This window comes from Taurulus bubalis (genome assembly GCF_910589615.1).
Source record: "Taurulus bubalis genome assembly, chromosome: 2".
Classification (NCBI taxonomy): domain Eukaryota; kingdom Metazoa; phylum Chordata; class Actinopteri; order Perciformes; family Cottidae; genus Taurulus; species Taurulus bubalis.
The window spans coordinates 5,711,294-5,727,378 of record NC_136590.1 but is presented as its reverse complement, the minus strand read 5'-3'; the positions used below and the strand labels follow the sequence as shown (position 1 = coordinate 5,727,378).

At 42.3% G+C, this 16,085-nt stretch overlaps 1 protein-coding gene across 1 annotated transcript; it reads right to left on the bottom strand.

Annotated features, from left to right (window-relative positions):
* Positions 1-945: 945 nt before the first annotated feature.
* On the bottom strand, positions 946-15,993 carry LOC306750843 (plexin domain-containing protein 1-like). The gene is made up of 13 exons (XM_079234319.1): positions 15,777-15,993; positions 8,755-8,909; positions 5,907-6,041; positions 5,724-5,793; positions 4,813-4,935; positions 4,598-4,716; positions 4,411-4,510; positions 3,948-4,043; positions 3,777-3,858; positions 3,608-3,668; positions 3,395-3,518; positions 2,668-2,828; positions 946-1,649 (listed from the first exon to the last, which is right to left on the bottom strand). The coding sequence occupies exons 1-13, from the start codon at positions 15,850-15,852 to the stop codon at positions 1,530-1,532; spliced, it is 1,422 nt and encodes a 473-aa protein (XP_079090445.1). The 5' UTR covers positions 15,853-15,993; the 3' UTR covers positions 946-1,529.
* Between the last annotated feature and the right edge of the window lie 92 nt (positions 15,994-16,085).

Genomic DNA, 16,085 nt, shown 5'->3' with positions numbered 1-16,085 from the left:
ATATATATATATATATATATATATATATATATATATATATATATATATATATATATATATATACATATATATATATATATATATATGTGCGTCATAAATACAAAATAATGTATATATATATATATGTATATTTGCGTTATACTTACATATTAGCATTGCTTGTGGGCTGCTATCAGTGGTCATTCTAATTAGGACCAATTAGTTAACAGCTGTGTTAGTCATCTTCTAAAAATGTGCAGTCTCTTTCAAGCCTTAACTCAAGTCGTCATTCAGAAAGCCTGCTAAATAAATGTGTTGATGCTCACTCCAGCAGCCAACGGGCCCGTGTGAGACATTGTGTCATAAAATCAAGTTCTGTGTTAAACACTGTGGAGACAAACATGTCTTATGTTGCTGAGTTTCCGTAGTTAAAGCCTCTCATGTGTTGACATCTGTGGGACAAAGCGTTACATGACTTGGGATCAATTTGTCATCTGTGATTAATGTGTTGACTTCTTGTAAAAAAAATATATATAGGGTAAATATATATATATATATATATATATATATATATATATATATATATATATATATATATATATATATATATATATATTTACCCTATATATATATATTTTTTTTTTTATGGTATCACAATAAGGATATTACAATGCATACCAGTAAGGGCTGTTTCTTTACATGCATTCATTCGATGCATTATTTCCTCACATTACCTCGACATAGAGTTCATTCAAAGTTCATGCAAAACCAACGTAGATTACTTCATCTGTATCTTTATGTCACCAATGAGTGAAAGCCTTAAGAGCTCAATCGCAGCATGTAAATTAAACAGTTACCTGACAGTGACCTCTCCACATTTGACTTTAATTGATATTCCTGGTCTAAATATAGGCCAATATTGTCTGCACCGATAAAAATGTTCAACTCATCACCAAGCCCTAGGTTATCATCGACACTCACCACCAGCTTTTATTAGAAGACATTTAAACAGAAAAGTTAACAGAAAACCGTCTCTAAAAGGAATCTAAACAACATTTCTCAATCATTATAATCACTATCAGTTACATTGCTAAATATCTGTTATAGTGAAATATAACATTCACACATCATGAAACAAAAATAACAGAAACACATTGTTACGTCGAGCTGTGTGTTGGTTTGCAGTATGAAGGCTAGTTCGAGTCATTCCCTGACATCTTGCATTGTTTTTTAGTTTTTTTGTACAGTTACACATTTTGCATCTCATCATTTTTTGTCGTCCTCTCAGACCCTCCAACCCCCTTTTTGTATAAAATGGTAAAATCCCCCTGTGTGTGATGGCAAAGAGCAAAAAGACACGGAGAAAAGCTGGGAAGAAGACAGCAGCAGTTACAGTGAACACTGTCCCGCCGCCGAGGGTCGGAGTCGGGACGCCCCGCGTCGGCCTGATCGTCTGTGTGTCCTCCTCTTGTGATGCTCGTGCCGTCCCAAGATGGTGTCCCTCTTTCTTCTTCTGCTCTCCCGGTCCTGTCAGTCCAGGAGTCTCAGCATCACTGCTCAGCTTCGATGAAACCTTCCTTCTCGTGACCCCCGAGCTCCACCTCGGCGTAGCTGGACTGACAGCCCTGGTTGCGGAACTTCATGGAGGGCCAGTAGTTATTGGTGCGACGCTGCGAACGACAGACAGCATGTTACACAAGGACTGGCGTGCCGGAGGAAGTAGTCAGATCCTTTCATTGAAAGGGCCATTTGCCCGATCCAAATTAAGCATAAATGAAAGCGGCCACCGACGCAGCGTGGGGTTTGTGGTTTAGTCTGTTTCTCATCATTTATGTAACAAAACAAAAGCAAACAAACAGAAAAACAAAGCTGCCTCTCCTGCTCTGGTAAAAAAAAAAACATATACCCACCCAGGTGCATGCTGGTCCTGCACCTGCATACTTCTATGTATAAACCCAGTTGCATGCTGGTCCTGTACCTGCCTTCTCCTACATATAAACCCAGTTGCATGCTGGTCCTGTACCTGTCTACTCCTACGTATAAATCCAGGTGCATGCTGGTCCTGTACCTGTCTACTCCTACGTATAAACCCAGTTGCATGCTGGTCCTGTACCTGTCTACTCCTACGTATAAACCCAGTTGCATGCTGGTCCTGTACCTGTCTACTCCTACGTATAAATCCAGGTGCATGCTGGTCCTGTACATGTCTACTCCTACGTATAAACCCAGGTGCATGCTGGTCCTGTACCTGCCTTCTCCTACATATAAACCCAGGTGCCCACAGTGTTATCCAATTAATAAACAAGCGAACAAACCAAAAAACTAAGTATACCTGCACAACAACAACAAATAATTGAACTAAAAAAAGACTATCAAAAGAAAAAACTATCTTAATATATCAAAACAATCTAATCTAAATATACAAACCATACTTCTTGTGAATCAAATAAATAGCTCCTACAGGGCTGATACTGTAAACAATTGTCTGTTACTTGTCAAAGTCATCTATTGAAAATGTTACTATGTTTTTTTGTCCAGAAATAGCACCAAATAAAAAAAATATTTAAAAAAATATTGTTTTAGAAGTACATACACCTCAAATTAGCAAATTTAAATATACTTACATTCCATCATTGCAAACACGAGTGTGCGTTTTATATCTTTAAACATGAATGAGTTGTTTCTCACCTGCATGAGGTAGAACGGTGGAGCGACGGTTGGGTGTGTGTTGATGTAGTAAACCGCCAGCAAGGTCAGAACCACCAGCAGAACCAGTGCAGCCACTACACCGGCTATGATGGCCGTGTTCTCTGTTATGCCGCTGAGGTCGGGTGGACTCGTCTGTACGTCTGAGAGGCCCAAAAACAGAGATTGTTGATTTATAGGCACTTGTTTATTCAAGAGAAAACCCCAGAACATAAAGGGGTAGAAATAAAACCGTCTGTTTTGCATTATGTGTGCGTATTAAAATGTGTGTATTATAACTCACAAACAGTTTAACAGCAGCTCAGTCAGTCAACCAATAAATTGACTATTAAAGCCCAAAACAGCCCTCAGCCAGCTTGTGGTAGAATCACTGAGGCAGTTAAAAGGAAAATTCTGGTTTATTACAACATGGAAGTTATTCATAGTTTTAGCCATTTCCATAGATACATATAAACAAATGTATTAAAGTAGTTGTTGTGATCTGAGAACATTAGGATCATTGTTACGTCTCACATGGCAAAAAAAATTATAAGCAGTGAGACAATCAGACGGGTTGGAAACCGTCCAACAGTGCAGCCAAATGATCTAAAATGCTTTATTTGGAGGTAAAACTCCCTTTTCACACGTCTTTGTCAACAACAGTCCAGTCTTTGCCTTCGTCTTTGACTTCCTCCAGACATTGTTTTAGTCGGCCCTCTGAGAAGTGTACCTTTAGTGACGGTCTGGTCTTCGGTCACAGCTGAGGAAGACGTTGGACCTGGAGAAGACTGGTTGAAGGAGGTCATGGATCCCTCGGGTGTGCCGGGGTTGTAGTCCTCACACGTGCCTTTTGCCTGAGTGAATGACCACAGGAAGGATTGAAGAAACAACCAACCAGCTGCTCATCTCTCTGTTGCATCAATCGGGGGGAAATGAACCTCACCTCCTCGGGGCAGTTGTAATCTAACCACTCTTGTCTGTGCCGGTCGGTGCCATCGGAGCATCTGAAACCCAGAACAAAGTGAGATGAGCCCATCTCTCTCTCTCTCTCTCTCTCTCTCTCTCTCTCTGAGGCTTCATCTCAAGATCCATCTGTCAGAATCGCATCCTACCGTTGAAGCGTGTTGCACCAGCCGCAGCCCGTCGTCAGGTTGGACGTCAGGCAGAGGTCACAGGTCGTGTGCTGGAGACAAGCTGGAGGAATCAAATGCACGGCGTCCCGCAGTTAAAGAGGAGAAGACAGCGGCTCTCGTGTCACGGCCGGTGTGTGAGGATGTACTTACACGGCAGATGCGTTAGCTCAAAAGAAGATCTGCTCACGAGCTTTGAGATGTTGAGCTCAATGCGGTGATACTCGTAGATGGTGCGGTGATTCTCTTCTTCAAAGACAAAATGTCAAATGTTAGCGTGCTTTTGCTCTGTTTTGTTTAAAGGTTTAAGAGGTACCTTTTAAGACTACTCTAAATACTTATTTGATGCAAAACTGTCCATTACCTCATTAACTGATTAAGAGGTAGAAAAAGAAATACGGACTAGTGAGAAACTTGCACACACACATGAAAAAATAATCCTTTTAGTTCTGCTTTTACTTGATTATGTGTGAAATTTCCTTATTATAAAAGATTTATAAGAGAGACATGAACATATTGTAGAAATAGAATCAAGAAACTATGGTTATCTTTGTCAAAGTGGCAGAATACACATCCGTACATTTTAAAAGTCAGTCGTGTTGAAAAGAAAAGTCACCTGAGGGCTGTGAGGAGGGGAGGCGGGCCAGAAAAGCATCGGACAGTCCCACTTTCACCGGATGCTCCGTGGAATTCATGCTCTCCACCGGCATGGGGATCTGAACAAACAACACCAGCGTCCGCTTTAAAATGCTGAGAAAGTGTACAGACGATGAAGAAAACAGTTTGAAAAATCCACCACTTACGTTCCTGTAGTTGAAAACGATGGTTCCGTTCCTGTCCAGGACGGCCTGGAAGGTGAAAGGCCCTTCGGCCTCCCGGTCCTTCAGGTGCACGTTGTCCCACTGCACCACGAACATGTTGCCTGAGCGGAGTCGGGACACACAGAGAGGCCGGTCAGGAGGGGAAACGAGGAGCTCCCAAAACATCACAGACTTTACCACGCCGAGCTCCCGCTTACCGTTGTCCGAGTACCTCACTGTGGAGTCGCTGGAGAAGCCGGGGTCAAAGTTGGCCATGAGGGGAGCGATGTACTGCGTGGCGGTCAGCATCCGATGGGTGATGTCGCCCATGTAGATGAAGCCTGGGGACAGATACGGGAATGCTTTTATTTCCGAATTCATGCTGTAGTTTCAAACATTTTTTTTATTTTAAACTTCAATACTTCCTCGGTATCGACCAAAATGTGTTTGTAGCAGAGCATGAAGAACGACATTTAACATCTGAGGACTTAAGTATTGTACTGATGAATGTATTTTCTCGGTGAAACTCCCGTATTGTTTTGGCACTGGTCGTGAAACATGTCAAACAATCTCGAGCCTTTCTAAAAGGCAGCTACCCCCCGAAAATATATACAATCACCTGTTATCATGTGACTCGATTCCACACTGCAAAGGAAAAACTGTATATAGAATTTAATCCAATTAGAATTTTATATAGAATTTAATTCAATTAGAATTCTATATAGAATTTAATTCAATTAGAATTCTATATAGAATTTAATTCAAATAGAATTCTATATAGAATTTAATCTAATTCTAGTAAATATATCATCATGTAGATGTTATTAACTCTGAGGCAAGAGTAGATTTTACTCTAGACTGGGACCAAATGTTATATTTCTTAGAGTAAATATTTTTTCAATTTGAGTAAAATTTACTTTGACAAATTTACTGCGTGGTCAGTTGTCATGATGTAGCCATTGGTTTATGTAGACTGATATTTAATACATTGAATATCAGATTATCATTCCCATCTGCTGCACATTCATGAGCAAAACAAATGACTCTCTCTCTTGGATGATTATTTTTCTCCTACAAGTCTTTAAGCAATTAAAATCCTCAAAAAATGAAGGCACACAAGTGAACTCACCACCAGTCGCGATGATGATTTGTCTTAAGTAGTGTCCATAAAAAGGGAAATCAAAAGAAAGCGCCACCCTCTGTGGAAAAGAAAATATATCAGACAAGGCCGGGTGCTAAATCAGACCGTGTGTGTGTGTGTGTGTGTGTGTGTAGGTGTGTGTGTGTGTGTGTGTGTGTGTGCTCATCTAACCGCTGCTTTCTGGTGAGCATTGGACAGGATGCCGTGGATCTGGACGTGACTCTTGTTCAGGTCGACCCACAAGTCCGCCGTCCGTCTGTCCGTTGGACCGAAGCTCCGCCACGTGTAGTACTGCTTAGAGTCCTCCTGAGAGACGAAGGAAGAAGAAACAGTCTTCATCAGAAACAGTCTTCATCACACAGTCTTCATCACACAGTCTTCATCACACGCTCAGGTCATGTAGAGTGCGCTTAACAGCCATTGACTTCGTTGAATGACGTCAGTATTCCACAATTCATATCATTTTGCAGTGAAATTCTGAAATGATAAATTGTTATCAGTTAAGGCTGAAGGATGTGAGGAAATATATAAAACATCAATTATGAAAATAGATGCAGCTTTAACGTTTAAAATATCATTCGAGCTGCTAATTGAATTAATCCATTAGACCAGTGGTTCTCAAACTTTTTCTGTCGGGCCCCACTTTGGAGGATGAAAAATGTTCGGGCCCCACCGCCCAACAAAATTGTAACAAAATGGTCCAACTTTTTGTGACTTCTCCATCCGTGCTTTTTCAAATGATAGAATAAAGAACAATCCCTTTCAAGTAAACCAGATCGCTCCATCAGACCAAAACTAATAACATGTGCAATCACTTTGTTAGATAGAACAATGCAAATAAAGTTAAATCTGTGCAAAAAATAACTAATATTTGGCAAAAAATGTTTTTATTGTGGCTCCAAATAACCTGTTTTGCACTGAATATATTTTCAAGATAATAACAATAACGTTCAACCTGTGCCAAACAAAATGAGTGCAGATGTGAGATGAGCCTTCACGTTGTATCAGCATTAGTGGCTGTAGAGCTGCTTTCCTCTACAAGTAAAGTACAGGCATTTTGCCATGTATTTATTAATGACGTTTTATGTCCGTGTACATTGTACTTTTGTACTATGTAAAGTTATCATGTTGATGGAGAGAGTGGTCATCCTGAAGTCACAAGGTCGCCGGTTCGATCCCTGTTCTCCCCATAGTTTCATGTTGAAGTGTCCTTGAGCAAGACACTGAAGCCCCAGAGCTTCACAGCAGCACACTGATCCTGAATTACTAAGGATGGTAAAATGCAGAGAATAATTTCCTCACTGTGGGATTAATCAAGGATTATATAAATTAAAAAAAGTCGTAAAAAAAAGAAAAAATTCACCCCCCACCTGTAATACCTCCGCGCCCCACTAGAGGGTCGCGCCCCACAGTTTGAGAACCACTGCATTAGACGATCAACATGAATATATCATCTCTTTAGCTTCTCAATTAATCATTTTTGTCATTTATCAAGCAAGAAATGCTGGTTTGAGCTTCTCAAATTTCAGGATTGTATCTTCTTTTGGTCATATTTGATATTTAAACTGAATATCATTCATCATTTACATCACCTCACTGTTATCTGACATGTCTTAGATAAAACAAGGAATGAGTTAATCGAGAAAATAATCTGTAGATGAATCCATAAATTGAGGTAAGAAACATTTTGCTCCACAAAATCATGTACTTTTTGGAGACTTTCCTCCACTTTTTTCTTTTCTTCTTGTGAAAAACCATCCTCTGATTGATCTGCTCACCAATCAAAAAACATGCAACCAGGGGCTGAAATTCACACACCTAGCGCCAAATGCAGGTAGATTTTATTTTTCCATTTAACAGCAAATACTTCAGTCGAATTTTGAGATCAAGACTTCTTGCGTTGTACACAGGCTTGGATTGATTAACTGTTGATCAACATATTAAATACGCTCTCTTACGTTTGTATTCAACATGAAATGAAATGTCCTGAGACGAATGTACATGTGCCACAAAAAGGCAATTTATTATTTTTGTCTCGGTCGATGAGTGAAAAAGTCAATTTCGGACACTTCATATACAACCAATAGAAGAGATGCGTGTTAACTTAAGAGGTTGGTTGGGAACCACCGCAGCAGACTTTGTAACAGGGTTGTATCTGTCCGAACAGAAACCAACGGTTCCACTTGGGGGAGCTGTTTACACGTTGCACACACTGCTTTCTCTTCTCTTGATGGCATTATTAATGTATGCCTCAGTTCAAGGTGACAGAGAGCAATGGTTCTGGGGTTTAGTGTGGGCTCAGAAAGTGGAGCAGTTAAATGCAGCGCTCTCGCTGCCTCTCCGGCTGCTCCATATACAGCGAGTGACCCACTTTCTTTTCTCCCATCTCCACTGCCTGACAGCAGCCAATGTTTTCTAGGTGAGGAGAGCAACAATCAAATACTTTCCCCTCACAGCTGACTGATTTACTAAAGAGATTCCCAGTTGGACAGTTTCGGAAACTGGGATCAGAAATCCCCCCAAAAGAGGCAGCAGCAGCCCGACAGGGCTACATGTGATCTTGTCCAAGTGAGTCATTCACAAGCACACACACGTGCACACACACACACGTGCACACGCGCACATACTCACACTTAAGCAAACACTGTAAGTTGGCCGGACGAGGCGGGCGTCTGTTTTCAATTTGATTTGGACCGAAAGAAAATATAAAGAAAGGTTCAACACAATTTATTTGATTTTTTTTTGCGAATTCAAGCGAAAGAAGAATCTGCAATGCAAGACAAAAATAAAAACGTCTTCACACACACTCCAAACACACACACACAGATGCAAAAGGAATTGAGTTGAAATTGGCACATGGACAAGTTCACCCGACAGAATAACGTCCACTCAAAGCTTCTCTAGTTAATTTAAAGAGAATTACCCCAATAGTCAGATTATTGTCTTTTCTTGTTTACGGGGAGAATATTGTGTTTTATTTGTCCCCAAACTATTTTATTTTTTATTATTTGGATCTCACCACGACGGTCATGTTGTCCGTCAGGGTGCTGACGTCAAGTCCTCCTCCGGTGTTGCGGGCTTCCCTGTTTTTGTGGAGGGTCCGCTGGTCCCTCCTGGTCCTGTGAAACCCGGACAGATCCACATCTGTCTGCAGAGGAGTCCCACCCGGTGCATCTAGAAGGAGGCGGGAACAGTTAACACACATGTTGGCTGCACGCATGACGTCCAGGAGGATTTAATCCATGACCCAACAGATGCCTCTTGAACTCTGCAAGGCCAAGATGTCTTTTTTTCTGGCCATGTTTTTGTCACGCTGTAGTAATCCTTCACCTGTTATTGACCTTCAAATGGAAACACGCTGTCAGCTCCTCAACAGACATTTTAGGTTCCAGACTCGATCGTTGAATTCCCCAAAAATGTGTGAAAAAAGCTCTGTGATTATCTGGTAAAATGTATTTAAAAAAAAAGCAACTGGAACAATTTGAAACCCCTGTGGTCACATCTGCTCGTTATCGTTGCCATGATTTGGATCATTAGCAGGCAGAGTCCACAAAAAAATGTCGCCAACGTTTTCAGCAATAACTCACGGAAGGGGAAGACAGACGAAAACAACTCAGAAACCCAAAGTGGCCATAAATACCCTTTTTTTCTAATTTCTACATCTAAAACCAATAAAAGGGTTTGTTTCGGCTGGACCGCAGGTGGTTACTAACTAATGATACAACCTTTATTTGGATGCAGCGTTCTTTATTGGCCCATTATTCCTGTGTGTATTTACGTCTGACCACCTACGATTGTGTGGGTTTTCTTGTCATCTGCTCAATAGATCACAGATGGACCTTTTGTGTTTGTGTTTCTTCACATTTGTTTCTCTCGTCCTTTCTTTTAAACGATAAAGAGCAGACTGGTCCGTGACTCACTGCCCTCTGCACATTGTCAGACAGAGTGGTGCAGTATTCGCTGAAGGTCTCCCACGTTGTTTTTTCTCCACCGAAGAACAAGTTGAAGGTTAAATCCAGTTTGTTGTCAGGATTTGTCTATTAAGTAACCGCTTCTTTATGAACATCTTGAGAATAACAAAGACAAGTGCCAGTCCGTGGTTCAGACCTCCCTCTCAGCCTCTTTCCTTTTTAAACAGTGGTTACGACATATGACCAACAGTCCGGTCCACATACTTTTTAAGTTGTGGTCTGGAGCGGTTCTTCTTGGCTTAGTCTTAGTCTGCTTGTTCCTATTAACATCATAACGCTCCAGCATTCATTGATCATTCAGACAATGGTTTGATTCCAGCTTTGTGGCAATAGTTTGATTTCCTGTTAATGACAATGCATCCCCTCTGCTCTAGAAAGAAATGCTTTTCTCTGGCCGACCTCTCTGGTGCTCTGGTGGCCGAATGGGAGAAAGTCCCGGCCGCCAGCTTCACCATCTGGTGGAAAGTCTTTTGTAGTAGCAGAGTAAAAAGGCAGTTGTTTTAGAATGAGATGCTTGACAGTCACTTCAGGGTGAAATGTTTTTTGGGTTTTCCCGAACTCCCCTGTGCTTAATCATGAAAGGGGGAGATGTCATCGTGAGGATAGTGCAACGTTCTGGGGAAACATGCTGGTTTGCTTTCATGCAGAGAATTAGCTGAGAAGTACTGTGCAGCCAGCCATGCAGCGAAGTTAGCTTAGCTTAGCATAAAGACAGGAGAATTAGCTAGTCTAGCGCTGTTATAAGGTAACACAATATGCAGAAAATGCACTTCTAAAGCTCACAGGTCAACACGTGAGGTCCTGTTGGTTTAATCTGTACAAACATTTGAAGTTGTGGTTCTTCTGTAAGATTTCACCCTCAGAAGTCTACAGGAGACTACAGGAACAAAATGGGACAAGAGAAATACTGAGAGGTTATCACACACACACACACACACACACACACACACACACACACACACACACACACACACACACACACACAGGGGAGACGGCTCTCATGAGGAATCCTGTTTGATTACGGTGCAACGGAAGCTATTATCACGGCTTCAGAACAGGAGGCTCCTACTTGGGTCAGATTGGCATCACTCAGCATCATCAACCTCATCCTCACCATCATCACTAAACAGCTGAGGAGTCAAACAGCAGGGATAAGGAAGAGCTCTGAAGGGGGAGGAAGACTGCAAGTGACAGATCGGGGACTGTGCATTAGTTATTACAAAATGTACGTCAAGTCCCTATAAGAAACGCAGCCGACCTGCATAAGATCGTGCGTATAAATGTTTTCATTTCCTATTATCCCAGAAGCTCTCTAGCCTTGTTTAAGTGTCTGCATGTGGGCCTGGATGGACTTCTAACGGCAAGAAATATGATGCACGAGGACTTGAGTTAAGTGACCTCCATAGCATCAGGTCTGGCAGACACGTGTGTGTGTGTGTGTGTGTGTGTGTGTGTGTGTGTGTGTGTGTGTGTGTGTGTGTGTGTGTGTGTGTGTGTGTGATCTGCATTGGGAATGTGCAAACTGGAGCAGAAAAACACATCCTGGTGAATTTGAAACGGGGCCCAGAAATCCCACGACTAAAGTGACACACGTGACACATTTTCTGGTGACGAGCGGGTGGTTCAACAGTAACGGTGCACTATGATGTGCCTCGATTAGAATACAATTTTTTGTAAATTTTCTAATTTTCCCGCGATTTTAATCCGACATGTCTTGCAGTGCCATGTGTGTTGACCTGAGTGAGAATTAAACCTCTAATCCTGCAGATTTCCCGTTCCCCTCTCTTTGTCTTTTCCCAGAAACGTACAGTAGCTCTGTGGCATTCTTTCATTATTTGTTTAATCTTTTGTGGAATTCTAACTATTTATTTCCTGCAGACAGACACTAAAGAAACATAATATTTTACATGTTAATGATTTGAAAAGCAGCTTTTGAAGGCCAGACAGTCGCTGGACCACACAGCCCAGATGAAAAAGACACGTTTCTTCAACGGAGACAAAAGCTTAATGGTCTCTCAGTCTGTTTCAGCTGGATAAAGTCCAGGGTGAAAAAAATAAAAGTCCTCTGAAAGCAATCTGGTCAAACGCACAACACTTTGTAGTGCGAGCACATTCGGGAATACACCGAGGGCACAAAGGCACGCACGAGGTCCCGGAAAAGGAAAAGCAAATGATCTGCAAAGCACAACAACAGAGAGCAGAAGGCCAACATCTTTGCTCCAGAGACGGAAACGCCGAAGAGAGGGAACCTTTATGTGCCGTCCAAACACAACAGAGGAGACACGATCAAACATCCCGATACGAACAAAGTCTCCACCCCGTAGCTTCCGATGAGACACTCGGTGTCACCTGCAGTCTTCTGGCAAAAGAACCGTTATTGCAGCGGTTCTCAAACTTTGTTTGTCGCGCCCCACCTTGGAGGAAGAAAAATGTTCACGCCCCAACAAAATTGCAACAAAATGGTCCATGCTGAATTTTGATTGAAATCGCTTTTTGTGACTCCTCCATCCGTGCTTTTTAAAATAATAGAATAAAGAAAATTGAAATCGCTTTTCAAGTATACCGGATTGCTCCATCATACAAAAACAAATAAAATGTGCAAGAACTTTGTGCAAGAACAATGCAAATATAGTTATATCTGTGCAAAAATAACTTATAATATCTTATTGTGGCTGCAATTACCGTAAAAGTTGGGTTACAAGCCGCTCCTACCTCCGGTCAGTGTCCCCGCTGTAGCAAGGTAGGAGCAGCGCTAGCGCTGCTGCTGCTAGCTAGCACTGCTGCTGCTAGCTAGCACTGCTGCTGCTAGCTAGCACTACTGCTGCTACCGGCCGCTGCTGCTGCTACTGCCCGCGTCCCCTCTGCCCAAGTCGGGTGTCGAGCGTGGTCCCGCTACCTCCGGTGGTTTTCGGGAGCTAGCGGAAGTTAGCGGGGAAGTAACGGAGCGCTAGCAGGAACCCCAGCTGGCTACAGCGGGGAGTTAACGGGGACACTGACCGAAGGTAGTAGCGGGGAAGTAACCCGACTTTTACGGTAACCTGTTTTGCACTGATTATAGTTCTGCGCCCCACCTGTAATACCTCCGCACCCCACTAGAGGCGCAGAGCCCCACAGTTTGAGAACCACTGCGTTAGCGGAACAATCCAAATGCGACGTCAATGCCGTGTTTGTCAGTGTGTGTTTTTGCGGTTTAAGACAGTGTTTTTTTATTGTGGTTGGACTTTCAAAAAGAGGAGATCCGTGTTGAAACCAGCTTGGGGCTGATGGCGTGGGACAAAGCCATTTGGCATCTGACGCTCAGAGGAACGGCAGTAACCACAACACACAATCAGAGACGCTGGCAGCTGGACTGATAAGCAGCCGAGAAGAGAAGCGTTTCGGATAAATATGGACACAGGGTTTATACATTCTTTTGATTTACTGTCATGGAGTTGTTTCCAATATTTAGTTCCAGTTTGCAGATGGTGTTTGTTCCAGTTCGTAGTTGACCGTGTTTCCACAATGAGATATTATTTAACAGAAGCTCCTGATGAATCTATTGGATTAACATGTGATGTTTTGATTTCTATGGCTCAGCTTGATGTTTGGAGGCTCCATTGACATGATGAGAGATTATTGGGCTATTTGTGGAAATACAAGCTGGACTGTGGAGATACTTATATTCCCTTTGGCTAAAATAATAAGACTGAAGGTATTCTCTTGGTGGCAACTAAGGAAAAAGTTTGAGAGAAAATATTGGTGTTCTTCAGGTTGTTTTGTCTGCAGGCTGAGACCCACAGTGACTATTGATCACTGCACCTCAGATTTAGATCACAATAGTCTTGTATCCAGTATGAAACATATTAATATCTGTGTCAGACTCAAGCCAAAACATGTCAATGTGAATCAATGTGTCCCTATATTTCAATCAGTATCAAATGACTTGTGCATTTCATGATGCCAGATAAAACTATTTATAGCCAGAGATCTCCTCTACTGTTTTATTTCACTATCTGGAACGGATACTATAATAAAAGCCATTAACATCATTTATAATCAGACATGCTGACTAAGCTCCATTTAGTGTCAAGGGATTTTGGTGACCTGCTGAACTGTAGAGGTCATGCAACCTGCACTGGGAGGTGTAACCAATGTTTCCAGCTACAAGAAAAGGGACACGACCTGAGTGGAAAAAATCACTTATACGGTTGATTAAATTGATTTAATGCGTCACTCTAGCAATTCAGTTCAAAATGAAACACCTCAACAAGTATATTCTTTTACACTCATGGTGCCCAGACGATATATTATCCTCATGACTATCATCCCTCCACTTTTCCTCTAGGCGCCACCAGCAGGTTGACACTTGACAGGGAAGTGTCTCAATAACAGTTGGAACGACTGCTATGAAATGTTGTTCATATTCATGTTCCCCTTCTGGATGGACAGTAATAACTGACTTTCATCTAGCGCCATCAGCTTGACCTGTACTTGTTGACTGTGTTTAGTGCTAACTGGTAAATGCTAATAACTTAGTGCAGCTTCTTGCTTTTGCTAACTTTTTTATCCCCAGCCGTGTTGTCTCAAAAACTGCGAATGGATTCCAGATTATCTCCTCAACCACAAGGGCTATACGAATAATTGAAATAGTATAATATACAGAAAACACTTGTGAGACTAGTTAAGATGTGTATATAACAGTTTATGTGTTACTGGTTTATTGGTTGCTGATAGAGCACATTCAAAACTAAATAAAATAAAGAATATCTCTTTAAAATGACGCATATGATAGCTTCTTTCTACCATATCATAGCACAATATGATAACAGTCTCTCAGAATTGCTGCGACCATGCAGGTGGAGTGTAAACACATGCAACATTTGTGCAGAGTTTGGTGAGAATGTCACAGCTGGTCAGTTTGCAGGCAGCCCCGACTGCCGACCTCCTCACAGAGCAGAAACAGACGTTTTATGGAAAACTGCTGTGAAGAGACGTGCTTCGTCAGACTGGAGGGGTTGGTACAAATACGTCTATTTAGAGAAGACCTGCTCTACTTTCTGGTGTGAGCAAGCACTAGCACGTAGTTATGAGCCCAAAAGAGGGACACCTGCTAAAGGTGAGGCTGACAACCTGAAATGAATCCTTGGTTTTAAAGTGTATTTGTGAAGATGAGCCTGCAGATGTTAGGGCGGGAGGGGATCTGTGAGTCTGGTCCCTCTGCACAGTGTGTCGGCTCGTCCTCTGCAGAGCCCCTGATCAGAGGAACTGGGACCACAGGATAGGCCAGAGAAACTGGAGCACCGCTGATTGTCGGAGGAGGAGCGGCAGCAGCAGCAGAACGGGGGCTGGCTAAAAATAATGTATCTCCAAGGAGAACAAAAATACATACATGCGCGTACACTCAAACAGACACGCACACACACACATATAGGGATGCAGCATACATATGAGGGTGATGCACAGAGCAAGCACATTATGTCTGGTTGTCAAGATGAGATGAGATAACGCAACATAGAAGATGAAGAAACTTTTCTAAATGTAAGTCGTCTCGGCTCAGCTCTCATCGATTTGTTCTACTTTCATCAAGTGCCATGCTGGAATTAAAAAACACCAGTCATAATTTACATTACTGGTGAACTTCAAACATCTATCTGCTAAAGTGCAGGATTTCCGATCACATGATACCAAAGTGAGCACCAGATGTTTGGTTTTTCAAATTGGAAACAGTGGTTTTTGGAATGGCATCTCAAGGAAACCCAGACCTTCACACACACGCACGCACGCACACACACACACACACACACACACACACACACACACACACACACACACACACACACACACATGCACATATGTCTTTCATGTGCTTCCTGTGACAAGGAACATGTTGTCTTCACAAATACGCAAATCCACCCAAACAAAAAAGAAAAGTGGCCAACAACATTAATCCAGCCTGCCTGTGGCAATAATTCTGCTCACATATAATATGTATTGTAACCTGAATATTTGGAAACTGTTCTGAAGACACACATGCAGCCAAAACAGTGTTAATATTGGAAGATGGATGAATACCTGACACCTGGTTGCTTACCTTCAAGCTGCTGAGCCCAGACTCTCCCCAGCTCAGCCTGGGAGAGACAGATGAGGAGAACGGCACAAAGCCCCATGTCCAGCCAACGCTTCTCCCTCCTTCCCTGACTCGTTATCACTCCTCTCTTCTTCTCCTTCTTCTTCTTCTTCTTCTTCTTCTTCTTCTTCCTCCCACCCCACCCCTCACTTCGCTGGAAGGAACGGGGCGCCTCACTCCTCCACTCTGCCTTTCGGTCGCTCTCTCTTCTGCTCTCAACTGCTTTTTCTTTCCTCACCTCAGCCAAAAGGTTTGCAGCTTTTCTCCCCCTCT

Bases quoted from the DNA above. Each gene is read 5' to 3' on its own strand.
- LOC306750843 (XM_079234319.1), bottom strand. From the start codon at position 15,852: ATGGGGCTTTGTGCCGTTCTCCTCATCTGTCTCTCCCAGGCTGAGCTG. The intron at 5,794-5,906 runs GTTAGATGAGCA...TCTTTTCCACAG, and splicing joins ATGCTCACCAGAAAGCAGCG to AGGGTGGCGCTTTCTTTTGA. The intron at 3,669-3,776 runs GTAGGATGCGAT...TCTGGGTTTCAG, and splicing joins TGGTGCAACACGCTTCAACG to ATGCTCCGATGGCACCGACC.